The sequence below is a fragment of the Drosophila navojoa genome, chromosome 3 (genome assembly GCF_054131105.1).
Source record: "Drosophila navojoa isolate 15081-1374.11 chromosome 3, UAZ_NAV_1.0, whole genome shotgun sequence".
Lineage (NCBI taxonomy): Eukaryota > Metazoa > Arthropoda > Insecta > Diptera > Drosophilidae > Drosophila > Drosophila navojoa.
This window is the reverse complement of record NC_142891.1, coordinates 24470604-24482436: the sequence shown is the minus strand read 5'-3', so window position 1 is coordinate 24482436 and position 11833 is coordinate 24470604. Positions and strand designations below refer to the sequence as shown.

General features: G+C 41.6%; 5 protein-coding genes across 7 annotated transcripts; 3 read left to right on the top strand and 2 right to left on the bottom strand.

Annotated features, from left to right (window-relative positions):
• The first annotated feature begins 208 nt into the window (after window positions 1-208).
• On the top strand, window positions 209-2422 carry snRNP-U1-70K (small ribonucleoprotein particle U1 subunit 70K). The gene is made up of 3 exons (XM_030385261.2): window positions 209-393; window positions 463-930; window positions 1022-2422. The coding sequence occupies exons 2-3, from the start codon at window positions 513-515 to the stop codon at window positions 1960-1962; spliced, it is 1359 nt and encodes a 452-aa protein (XP_030241121.1). The 5' UTR covers window positions 209-393; window positions 463-512; the 3' UTR covers window positions 1963-2422.
• A 1521-nt stretch (window positions 2423-3943) lies between these two features.
• Sumo (Small ubiquitin like modifier) lies at window positions 3944-4876 on the top strand. The gene is made up of 2 exons (XM_018098789.3): window positions 3944-4100; window positions 4209-4876. The coding sequence occupies exon 2, from the start codon at window positions 4282-4284 to the stop codon at window positions 4552-4554; it is 273 nt and encodes a 90-aa protein (XP_017954278.1). The 5' UTR covers window positions 3944-4100; window positions 4209-4281; the 3' UTR covers window positions 4555-4876.
• A 566-nt stretch (window positions 4877-5442) lies between these two features.
• On the bottom strand, window positions 5443-7339 carry Coprox (oxygen-dependent coproporphyrinogen-III oxidase). Its single transcript, XM_018098782.3, has one exon. The coding sequence runs from the start codon at window positions 6748-6750 to the stop codon at window positions 5590-5592; it is 1161 nt and encodes a 386-aa protein (XP_017954271.1). The 5' UTR covers window positions 6751-7339; the 3' UTR covers window positions 5443-5589.
• Window positions 7340-7482: 143 nt separating this feature from the next.
• Window positions 7483-10536, top strand: sip2 (septin interacting protein 2). 3 transcript variants are annotated; one of them, XM_030385257.2, is made up of 5 exons: window positions 7623-7640; window positions 7764-7849; window positions 8053-8414; window positions 8555-9831; window positions 10173-10536. In XM_030385257.2, exons 2-5 carry the CDS (start codon window positions 7776-7778, stop codon window positions 10413-10415), a joined length of 1956 nt encoding a protein of 651 aa, XP_030241117.1. In that variant the 5' UTR covers window positions 7623-7640; window positions 7764-7775; the 3' UTR covers window positions 10416-10536. The 3 variants fall into 3 exon arrangements, with proteins under 3 accessions (XP_030241115.1, XP_030241117.1, XP_030241116.1); XM_030385255.2 differs by lacking the exon at window positions 7764-7849 and having other exon boundaries at window positions 7483-7640; XM_030385256.2 differs by lacking the exon at window positions 7623-7640 and having other exon boundaries at window positions 7691-7849.
• On the bottom strand, window positions 10475-11769 carry Hmgcl (hydroxymethylglutaryl-CoA lyase). The gene is made up of 3 exons (XM_030385265.2): window positions 11647-11769; window positions 11135-11593; window positions 10475-11075 (listed from the first exon to the last, which is right to left on the bottom strand). The coding sequence occupies exons 1-3, from the start codon at window positions 11695-11697 to the stop codon at window positions 10596-10598; spliced, it is 990 nt and encodes a 329-aa protein (XP_030241125.1). The 5' UTR covers window positions 11698-11769; the 3' UTR covers window positions 10475-10595.
• Window positions 11770-11833: the final 64 nt, after the last annotated feature.

The window sequence follows — 11833 nt, the reverse complement described above, 5'->3', positions numbered from 1 at the left end:
GGAAAGTTAAGCTTTTGCAATATTATAAAAAATGGTTAAAATAATAATAAATTAATAACCAACAAATAATAAAATATTTAATTTATATCAAGTAATGATTTTTAAAATACATGCGGTAAAATTTAAATGATTTTTAATATTATTATAGTAAAACAGGCATTGTCGCAGATACTTAAAAATAACTATCACTGTGAGGTTTCAGGGAATTGCCCATCTCTAGCATAATGCCATCATTAGTAACTGTGTAGCTACGCCACAAGAAAAAATATTTTCGGTCATAAACATTAATTGCAATAAATCGATTGAGCAGAAATTGACAATTGCGGATATTGCGATTGGGATTGTTGAATTCCCTAGCAATAATCCAAGTATACATACTGAATGGATCAAAAAGTATGTTAATCTATTAAATCTGTCTCTGCCGTAAACAAGCGTAACATAACCTCATTTTTCCATGTCTAGCACTAAATTTGACGGAACGACGGAGACAAAGGTAATAATATATTAACAAAATGACTCAATATCTGCCGCCAAATCTTTTGGCGTTATTCGCGTCACGGGATCCAATACCGTTTATGCCGCCGGTGGACAAGCTGCCACATGAAAAAAAATCACGAGGGTATTTGGGCGTAGCCAATTTCATGAGCGATTTCGAAGACCCAAAGGACACACCACCACCTAAAACAGTGGAAACGCGCCAAGAGCGACTGGAAAGAAGGCGTCGCGAAAAGGCTGAACAAGTCGCATATAAACTGGAACGTGAAATCGCTCTATGGGATCCAACTGAGATTAAGAACGCCACAGAGGATCCATTCCGCACGCTCTTCGTAGCGCGCATAAACTACGACACCTCTGAGTCTAAGCTTAGGCGCGAGTTCGAGTTCTACGGTCCCATAAAAAAAATCGTGCTCATTCATGATCAGGAGTCAGGTAAATTGTGTTATGCATTATTTTATATATAATTATGCTTTAATGATTGAGTGAATAATTTCTGAATGAAATGTTTTGTATCGTACTTCAGGTAAACCCAAGGGCTATGCTTTTATTGAGTATGAGCATGAACGGGACATGCACGCAGCATACAAACACGCCGATGGTAAGAAGATAGACAGCAAGCGTGTTCTGGTGGATGTTGAGCGCGCTCGAACCGTTAAGGGCTGGCTGCCACGTCGACTGGGCGGTGGCTTGGGCGGCACACGGCGAGGTGGCAATGATGTGAACATTAAGCACTCCGGCCGCGAGGATAATGAGCGTGAGCGTGAACGCTATCGCTTGGAACGTGAGCGTGAGGATCGCGAGGGTGGTGTTCGTGGCGGGGCCAACAATGGTCTCGATGGACGTGGCGGTCGGGCTCCTTACGGCGGAGCTGTGGGCGGTGAGAGGCGACGTTCGCGCTCCCGAGATCGCAGAGAACGCGACCGGGAACGCGGCGCACGTGTTGGTCGCTCACGTAGCCGGTCGCGCGAACGTCGAAAACGTCGTGCCAGTAGCAGGGATCGTGACTATGACGATTTCGATGGACGACGGGACAGGCGCGACAGAGAACGCGATCGCGATCGTGAGCGTGAAAAGAAAAAGAAGCGCTCCAAGTCACGTGAGCGAGAATCATCTCGTGAGCGGCGCGAGCGCAAGCGTGAGCGACGAGATAGGGACCGGGGAGGCTCTGATCGCAGCGGTGGCGGCGATCGCGATGTCAAGGAACGTAAACCAGATTTCCGTGAAATGGACATGATCAAAATCAAGGAGGAGCCCATCGATGACGGATATCCAACATATTCGATGAATGACTATCAAAACACGTCCATCAAACGTGAACTTGACGATGAGAATGAGGAGAAGTATCGGCCGCCCGCTACGCATCATAATATGTTTAGTGTGCCTCCACCGCCGATACCTCCACGCAGCAACAATCCCGATAATGGCAGCCAAAATGCCAGCGATCCGACTTGGTGGCGTCAGTGAGAGTCCTGTCCATCGACAGAACAGCAATAACAATTGGTAATCGAGTACGATAACAATTTTCAGGATTTGTTTCTTGTAATCCTGCGCTGGTAACACACTATTATTATAATTGTAACCAATCCATAATTTGGCACAATCGATAGCGTCGATTGTTTTTACTTATTTATTCAATTGCAATTTGAAATTTAAAATTCATAGCGACTCAGCCAGTGGAATGATACAGTTCGGAATCATTGATGCGTAAGACAAACTGTAAGTCCGTTTTAAGCTGGAAGCACTTTGAATTGCTATTTTTAATTAATACTGAAAGCAAAACACAAAAAAGCAGTAAAATATCTAAAGAAAACAAAACAAAAAAAGAAAACGTAAATCAACAAAATAATTGTGCATAGCTTAAATACGTTTAAATATGTAAGTAAATCTTAACAATTGAAAATGAAGAGTAAGTAAAAATAAATCAGATCAACATGTGTTTGTTTCCCCACCTTTGGTAAGGGGGTATAAGGGAATGCTATGGTATATAGTATATGGTATATATGAGACTATCCGGATCCCAAGCGAGTACTGATTGGTTTGTTTTGGTTAAAACATAGTTAACATTAATCACAAACACAATTCCGCTATAAAACTGTGCGCTAACTCGTGCCATTTTGTTTTCTTTATTTTTTGCAGTTTTCAATATTGAAAACCTGTATATTGAATATATACGTCCAGAGTGTGAAAACAAATCATAAGTATTTCAACAAACATAAATTAGATCCAAAGCCATAAAAAAATTACTCAGAACAACCATAAAAAAGCAAAAGTACTCAAAGACTTGACCCATTAGAAACCTATGAAAAAACAGGTAATTCTTCTCTACACAAATCTCACTAATCCTTGCGTTTACCGTTTTAGGCCAACACTAGAAACGTGATGGCTCCGCTTACTCAATTGGTGTACCATAGCTCTATCAAAACCTGGGTCTGTGAGTAAGTTCAAACCGGTTCAATTTCTTTTGAAATATCTGACGATTGTAAGTTGTTGAGTGAGCTGGTTTGTTGGTAAGATTTCTGTCCAAATAATTTGGTGAAACTGAACAAGAAGCCAAAGAATATATATATATTTAATAAAGTATATATTCTTTGATCTTGATGGGGATGAGGTAGGCCCCATATGCCCGTTTGGTGATTGTTTGCGTGGAACCTGTTCTAAAGGACCACACATCACGGGATAACCATAAACAAATATATTTTGAAACAGCGATCAGGTTTGTTATTGGTCGTTTTCATTTGGCACCTATAACTGTTAAATGTCCCTCTATAGCGTATACTCAAAAGTGTTTCAATTGCTGTAGAGCATCTACTTAATTTAATCCGCATAAGAATGGTCAAAAACGGAAAAACTGGAACAAAAAGAACTATTATCTAAGGGGAAATTGATGAAGAGAGTTTAATATACAAAAATTCAGACGGCTCCAGCATTAGCTTTGATTCATTTATGTTGATCCTCGGAGCTAAATTCTCTAAATATTCTTTCTTATGGAGTGTTAAGCAAAGCAAATATGGGACTTTTTGAATTTGCATTTGTATTTTTGTTGCTGGAAAATTAAAAAGTTTATTGATGTGCAAATACATTACTTCCAAAACAAAATAAAGTATTTCATACAAGCAAAGAAAATTATTATCTATTTTATTATTTTCTAAATATTAATACAATCGGCAAAATGTGAGTATATAATTTATCAATCAGAAAATAATCGGTTGCAAAATTTTAGTTTGCCTTTGTAGCTTACAGGCGTATGTTTAACAATTAAATTACGCGCCGATAAATTTGCTATCGATTATTAATTATTAACCATACTGTTGATATATCGACGAAATGAAGTAATTTTAAAAAAATTATATTAAAATAAATTGATATTTTGTAACTTGCCTGTCCGCAATTTTTTTTTTTTTTTTCAATATTGATACCAGTTTCATGCAACACTGTTAGTCGGCGTCATCGGTAATTTTTAGTACATTATTTTACTGGTCGTTTTTGCCGTGTGCGAATAGGGAAACACTCAAAATACAACCATTTTTTGGCGTGTGTGTAGCTAGCGCAAGCCGCTTGGAAATATAAAAAAGAGGGAAGCGAGTGGTGAATCGTATAAAAAAGTAAGAAAAATGAAATTTCAGTTGCAGTTTTAAAGTGAAAAACAGCAAATATATTATAAATGGTGAATAATCATTAATTTCTGCGTATTCTCTACATTCAATGTACAGCACGCACGCCCGGCATCATTGCATTTTACATTTGTGAATATCGTGAAGCGCGTACACAGCGAAAAAAAGAAACATGTCTGACGAAAAGAAGGGAGGCGAAACTGAGCACATTAATCTGAAAGTACTAGGCCAGGATAATGCGGTGGTCCAATTTAAAATTAAGAAACACACACCTTTGCGGAAACTAATGAATGCCTACTGCGACCGTGCCGGACTCTCCATGCAGGTGGTGCGCTTCCGTTTTGACGGTCAGCCCATCAATGAGAACGATACTCCGACCTCGCTAGAGATGGAGGAGGGTGATACTATCGAGGTGTATCAACAGCAGACCGGCGGTGTTTATTAAATATATACTTGTATGAATGTAGTTAAGCTAGTTACTTTTCATTTTAACGACAACAGCAGCAACAAAACCAACAGCAACTGCTGCAGCACTAGCAGCAGTAACAATAAATAAGCGAGCATTATTCTACATAAATAAACAAAAAGAAAAATATCAATTATGTCCTTGTTCCGCTTCATGTTGTATATACATGAAAAGAAAACAACTAAAGGAAGTGTCCCCAACATACATCTAGATATTTGCTAAAAGGAAACAAAACAAAAACAAACAAAAAACTGGAAAATAAAGCATTTTGTAAACTATGATTTAAGATTGATTCATAAAAGGAATTCTCTTTTTCATTGGCAAACTATGGGTTTGGTGGCTAAATTGCCGATGGCGCGCATTTTCCGCTTTATATTCCTTGGACGCACACACACAAACACTCGAGCTTGTAACATGGTGCAAATGTGGTTGTGTGTGTGATGTTTTAGCGTTGTTGGTACACACGGACGCAATTCGCGTACAGTACAGCAACTGTGTTTGCATGTGTGTGTGTGAAAACGAGTATACATACACAATCGAAGCAGACAGATGTCTGTCCATGCGTACGATAAAAATATAAACTGCTCATTATGTGTATGTTTATACATACATACATATATCCATAAACATATTTTGGTAGAAAAACATAATAAGACTATCCGCTCAAAATATAGCTGTAATTCGTCATAATAGTAAAGATCTACTTAACCTAACCTCAAAATGCATATATGGAATAGATGACGTCAACGGGTACTAAACGTACGTATGGTTGTGTTTGAAAGGGAGTGAATAAAAATAAGTTTCAATTCGATTTCAAATTTCCAAAATTAATGAAATTTGGAGCAAAATAGAGAATTCTTAGCCGTCTTTTGTCATAAAATTAAACTTTTTAATTTTTAACGGAAATAGATTGTACAGGCATAAATATTGTAAACTCTTATTCTATAATTAAAACTTTATCATGAAAGGCACCAATCCCATTAATAGTTAAATAAAAATATAACACAATCCAATTTAAACCCATTCCTTGGGATTACGCAAAACCATTAGCAAATCCCCCTCCTTGGACGTAGCTTTCGGTTCGTGCATATACTCCCAACGGGCGTGAAGCGGCAGGGACATTAGGATGCTCTCGTAGCGGGCACCGGGAGTATAGAGACCGAATTTGGTACCACGATCATAGATTAGATTGAACTCCACGTAGCGGCCGCGTCGCAGCAGTTGCCATTCGCGCTCCTTTGTACCGTAATCCTCATTCTTATGCTTCTGCACCAACGGCAAATAGGATGGGATCACGGCACGAGCGCAGCTAGTTACGAACTTGAAGGCGCCGTCCTGGTTGGGCTCGTCGATGTCATCGAAAAAGATGCCTCCAATGCCACGCGACTCGTTGCGATGCTTGATATGGAAGTAGTCATCACACCACTTCTTGAACTTTGGATAGTAGGAGGTGTTGTGCTCATCGCAAGCGCTCTTCAGCGTCTTATGGAAATGGCGGGCATCGCTTTCATCCAAGTAGTAGGGCGTCAGATCCGTACCACCGCCGAACCACCACTGCTTGGAGCCATCGGGCAACTCGACCTCGAAGTAGCGATAGTTGAAGTGAATAGTCGGCACATGGGGATTACGCGGATGGATGACAGCGCTGACGCCGCTAGCAAAGAAAGGCAGTTTAACGTTCTCCGCCAGATCTTTGCCTCTTGAGCGCATCTGCTGAACGGCCGCTGGTGGGAGGGAGCCGGTCACAACGGAGACATTGACGCCAGCCTTCTCGAAGACGTCGCCGTCTTGCAGGACACAGGTGACACCGCCGCCGCCCTCTTTACGTAGCCAGCGGTCCACTTTAAATTTCTGCCCATTGAACTCTTCCGATTCGAGTGCACGACAAAAATCAGCTTGAATCTCCATGATCATCAGTTCCATGCGATGGCGCATATTGTCTTGATCGGCCAACAAAACGGCCGAGTCCGTAATGGGCTCAGCCATGAATTTGGATATGTTCAACTTTCGGTTGACCTTTGCTGCTTCGGCCTGTGCGTACGTGACCGATGCGATGGTGGAAAGGCCAAGCCCAGTGCCAAGCAGGAGTCCATGCAAATGCTGGCTTTTCATGCGGCGCCCCAGCTGAAAGGTGCCCAGGGCCACGAGTGAAATGGTGCGTCTCAGAGCATTCATATTTAATTTAATTTATTGCATTTACAACCGTTTTTATGTTACGAACAATATTTGTTATCTATGTATGTGTCTTCTTCTTGCACCGGCATTTAAAGCCAATTGATAACACAGCTATCGATGATAATTCGATGATTAATCATAATAAATAAATAGTCGGTGTTTCGATAAAGAACAGTTACTTTTTATCTTAGTTTCTTCATCCACGAGCCGGGTTTTTCTTTTACATCATTTTAAGATGGATTTTGATAGCGACTTTAATGAATTGCTATTCAAAATGAAAGTCAATAAAACACTACATTCTACAATTTCTTCGGACTCGCCGCTCTCTTCAAATAAAGATTATTCGGAACAGGCAACTCAAATTACTAGTCTATTCGATTCAATGGGAAAGTCAAGTGAAGTGGCCGAGCATCAACGCATATCTGGATTATCAACTCCTTCACGATCTAGGGAGTCGTCTAAAACTTTCCTGTTTACAGATATTATGATATCCATCGAAGACGAAAGTCTGGGATTAAGCACACTGAGTGATCGCAACATCAACAGTCCACGGACGCCTATTAATAACTCTTCACCACATTATGACCGAAGTTTTCGTTTAATTAATCAAAAATTTCGTCATATATGAGCTGCTTCATTTTCGTTGTTATAATTATTAAAATTTTCAATTGAAATAAAAGAGAAATCAAATTGTTTTTCGCCTACTCTTTGATTACTTGTTCGTATCTCTGCAGCCCTATAGAATAAATGTCTAAAGTATCGATTTTGAAATTACCCGACAATTTAGCGCGCGTCGATATCTACTCGTCGATGATCGACTCATTTGAACAGAAGCAGCTGCGCGAGCGCTATTTTGTCCTTTACAATTACGATTTGTTCCCCCAATTTATGTGAGTAAATATCAAAATTTCCAAATTAGCGGGTTTGGACATTCTAAAATAAACCACTTGCGTTTGTTGTGTAATACATTGTTATTTGTGTTTATGTACATGAACCTCCTATAAACAAAAAAGGACGCAGTCGAAATGTCAGGCCTGGAAAAATTTCAAGACAATCCAGCATGGCGTCAAAAGTTGCTCAAACATTTGCTCACGGATCGGTAAATACGTCAACATATGTATATACTGTAGAGTGGATGAAAAATTAGCGTAGCATGCATAAACATAGAATGCGCTGCAGATGAATATTTTGAGTAAAGTAGCTTTGCATTTAGTCGCAGGCACAAAACAGTACAAAATAGTTTGATCGTATCAGAAAAGAAGAAATTTAAAACAAACAATCGAATTTAATTTTAATTTGAAGGCCTCGACCAGCTGCACCGAAACCACAGGAAGAATCATTCGATCGTCGTCCTAGTGTGGGTATTGTCTTGGATTTTCCGGCTCTAATACAGGCTCGCAAAGCTGAACTGGAGCTGAAGCAGCAGCAAGAGCTCGAGAATAAACCTAGTTCATCAATGGATTCAGAGAGTGGACAGAAATATAAGTTCCCACTCGCGGAGAATACATCCAAACAAATGGCCGATGATAGTTTCGATGCGCTCGAGCGTATGTGCGATAAGACTGCCTCCGACCCAGACAGCACACTATTCCAATATTTGAACAGCGATGATAAGGAACAGGTATTGGCTACAGCCAAGAGGCGCAGCTCGCGTTCAAATAAATGTAAGTGTATTTAAAGTATATATAAGGAATCTAGTAAATAATCTGATTTGCAAATTTCTATCTATATTCTTTGGCTAAGACAATCATTGTTTAATTCTAGTTGTAGCCATTTAATGTCTGTTTATCAATTTGCTTTGCAGCTGATGACATAGAAACGGAGGCTTTGCGCCGCATGCTGGCGGATGTAGCTGATCAGGCAGACTTGTGCAACGAGAGTCCACTAAAGAGTGCAGAGTGCACACAGTTGGAGGATGTTGAGGCGCCATCACGTTTCTGGGATAATGACTCTATGCTTAATGCCACCGAATCACATTTTCCGTTAAAGACAGAGACATCGCCTGTCAAAATGGTCGGCCTGTTGCGCCCTTCAACCATACTGGAGGCCAATGAGGCCGATCTGACTGGCTTGCAATCAGATGAGTCCTGCTCTCTCAACAGCAGCTTTTTGACCGCCAAGACGCTGAGAACGGAGCTAGGCTCTGCATCTGGCTCCAGCTGCTACGAGACGGCCGCAGATAATTCATTGGCGAGCAGTTCGAGAGATGTTACTGATTCAGCAGCGTTGAACGTTGATGACTTGTTTTATGCGGCCATAGCCAAGGCTAAGCCACATGGCATATCTAAGGTCGAGCAGGAAGAGCTGCTGTCTGATATGCAGGAGACTTTAATGGATATGGCACTCACTGATGCAGCAGATAGCACCATCATTGAATTGTCCTCGTCCAGCGAGAATGAGGAAGAGCAGGATGGAGAGCGCAACGTGGCGAGCAGGGAATGCATTAAACAGGAGGAATGCTCCTTAGTTGATTTAGATGATGAGGAAGATAAGGAAAACAAATCAACGCGTTTGAATGGCACCATTGAGGAAATGGAATACATGTTGAAAAAAGCCCAAGAATACATGGAAGCTAACAAAAATCCTCCTGAGTCAACAGAGCAGCAACCAGATCCAAACATAATCCATTTGCATCAGAAAACAAGGTCACCGCATAAATTTATAATGCCCCAAAGGAAATGTGAGCCAGTGTTACCCGAAAAGTCGCTGCCTGCCACTGGAAAGTCGCGGCATGCAATCAACATGAACTATCCACCAACCGGCAAGTTCTTCAATGAACCCTTATCCTTTCACTTGCGTCGCCTCGCAAAGAATCAGACAGATAATTTTGCGCATATCGTCAGTCCCATACGTGCTTACACACAAAAATCCGCCACTGCGCCACTGATGAGCATATTCCGGGAAAAATCAAATAATCTGAGCGACACGCAGCCAGAGGAGGAAAACTCACTGATATGCCAGCTCAAGAGGGGCCAAGCAGCCGCCCTAGCAGGCAAGGAAGCTAAAGCTAATCCTGAATACTTTAATCCAAGTGCTCCATTTCTGCCCAAGAAGGCATACATTTGCTCTGATTTGAAGCAGGTAAGTCGAATGCGGTTTATTTGCATAGATATGTATAGGCATAGATATTATTATAGTCCGTAAACATTTGAAGAGTATATCAATTTGTATAATGAGGGAGTAGGCCTCTCTGATCAGGGCAGAGAAATAGCCGATTAAACCAAACCAACCGAGGCTTTATCAAAGCCATGAGCTATTTGGACTTTGGCTTAAGGTTAGCTTTGAATTAATCATAGCTTGGCATAAAAGTTCAATGAGAATAACGGCTACGACTTCTGAAATTAATTATTTGAAATTGTAACTTAATATGAATATACACTATTACCATGCATCTAACAAAACATTTTCCGTGCACCCGGCAGGTCGTTGATGAACGTACTCCTTTGCCGATGCCGAGTGTGGCGAAAATCCAAAAGTATTTGGATTCAGCCTCTGATCCAACAGTGATGCGTCACGATGGCAAGATGAAGACGCCTGGCAAGAGCTGCGCCACCAATCAAAATAAATCGTATATACCTCGGCGTGTTAATCAGAGTCTGGCAGATTTGTCGCTGGCCTCCGGCGACGTCTCTTTGTACACACTGAAGGATGCTAAGAAATTTTAATTATTTTTGTTGAGAACATGGTAAGAAGAGGAGACGTTTCTATATTCATAACAAATGCATAAAGCGAATCGCAATTAGTTTTTTAATTCTGTAACAAATAAAGATTACGATTTAACACACACGTAATAACAATTAGTAACTAGTAAATGCCATCGATTGCTGTGTGGGTATGCAAGAAGTTTATAACTTTTTACCCTGGGGCCCTTTCCAGGCACGATTCACCTTAGATTCAGAGGGTCTGCCCAATTCTTGGCATATGTAGCGGCCCACTTCAATGAGCTTATCCAGATTGACACCCGTATTTATACCCATGCCGTGCAGCATATAGACGACATCCTCCGTAGCTGCATTGCCGGACGCGCCGCGTGCATAGGGACAGCCGCCCAATCCAGAGACAGAGGCATCCACAACGCGTATGCCGTACTCCAAGGAAGTCAGAATATTTGATAGCGCCTGGCCGTAGGTGTCATGGCAGTGCACGGCCAGTTGCTGTGCCGGCACGGCGCGTGTGACCTCATCCAGCATCTTGCGCATGCTACCTGGTGTTCCCACGCCAATAGTGTCGCCTAGCGAGATTTCATAGCAGCCCATCTCATGCAGCGCAGTCACCACCTTGACCACAGCCTGGGGTGACACAACGCCCTCGTAGGGACAGCCTACCTATAAGGGTATTTAATATTGGACCACTGTTTTAAAATATTTCAATTGCTTTTACCCACCACAGTGGAAACGTAGCCGCGCACCCGAACGCTATTTTTCTTGGCAGCTTCCAGGACGGGCTTGAAGCGCTCGATGGCCTCTGCCGCTGTACAGTTGACATTTTTCAGGGAAAATGCATCCGATGCGGCTCCAAATACAGCTACCTCCTCAGCGCCCGCCTCTAAAGCACTCTCAAATCCTTTCAAATTAGGCGTCAGCACGGGATAACTAATGCCTGGCGCACGGCGTATGCCACGCAAGACCTCCGAATTGTCGCCCATCTGGGGCACCCACTTGGCACTCACAAAACTGGTGGCCTCGATTGTTTGTAGGCCCGTTTCCGACAGGCGATTTATAAGCTCAATTTTTATAGCAGCCGGCAGCAATTTCGGCTCGTTTTGCAGACCATCGCGTGGTCCCACCTCCACAATGCGCACTTTATCCTGCGACAGCTGAGACATTAATCGTAAAGATCTGCCCTAAAATGAATTTGTTTTAATATTAGCTGTATTCATGAATTATGAAGACTTACAAGGAAAGAGCATTGGAATAGAGGACGTGCAAAATATCGTGGAATTAGCATTGTGGATAAACAACTTGTTACGTGCAGTGCCTCTTCTTTAACACAGCGAACAGCTGTTGCTTATCAGAATGATCTTCACAACCGATAACATGTTATAATTTATGATGATAATGATATACAGATAAAGACAGATATA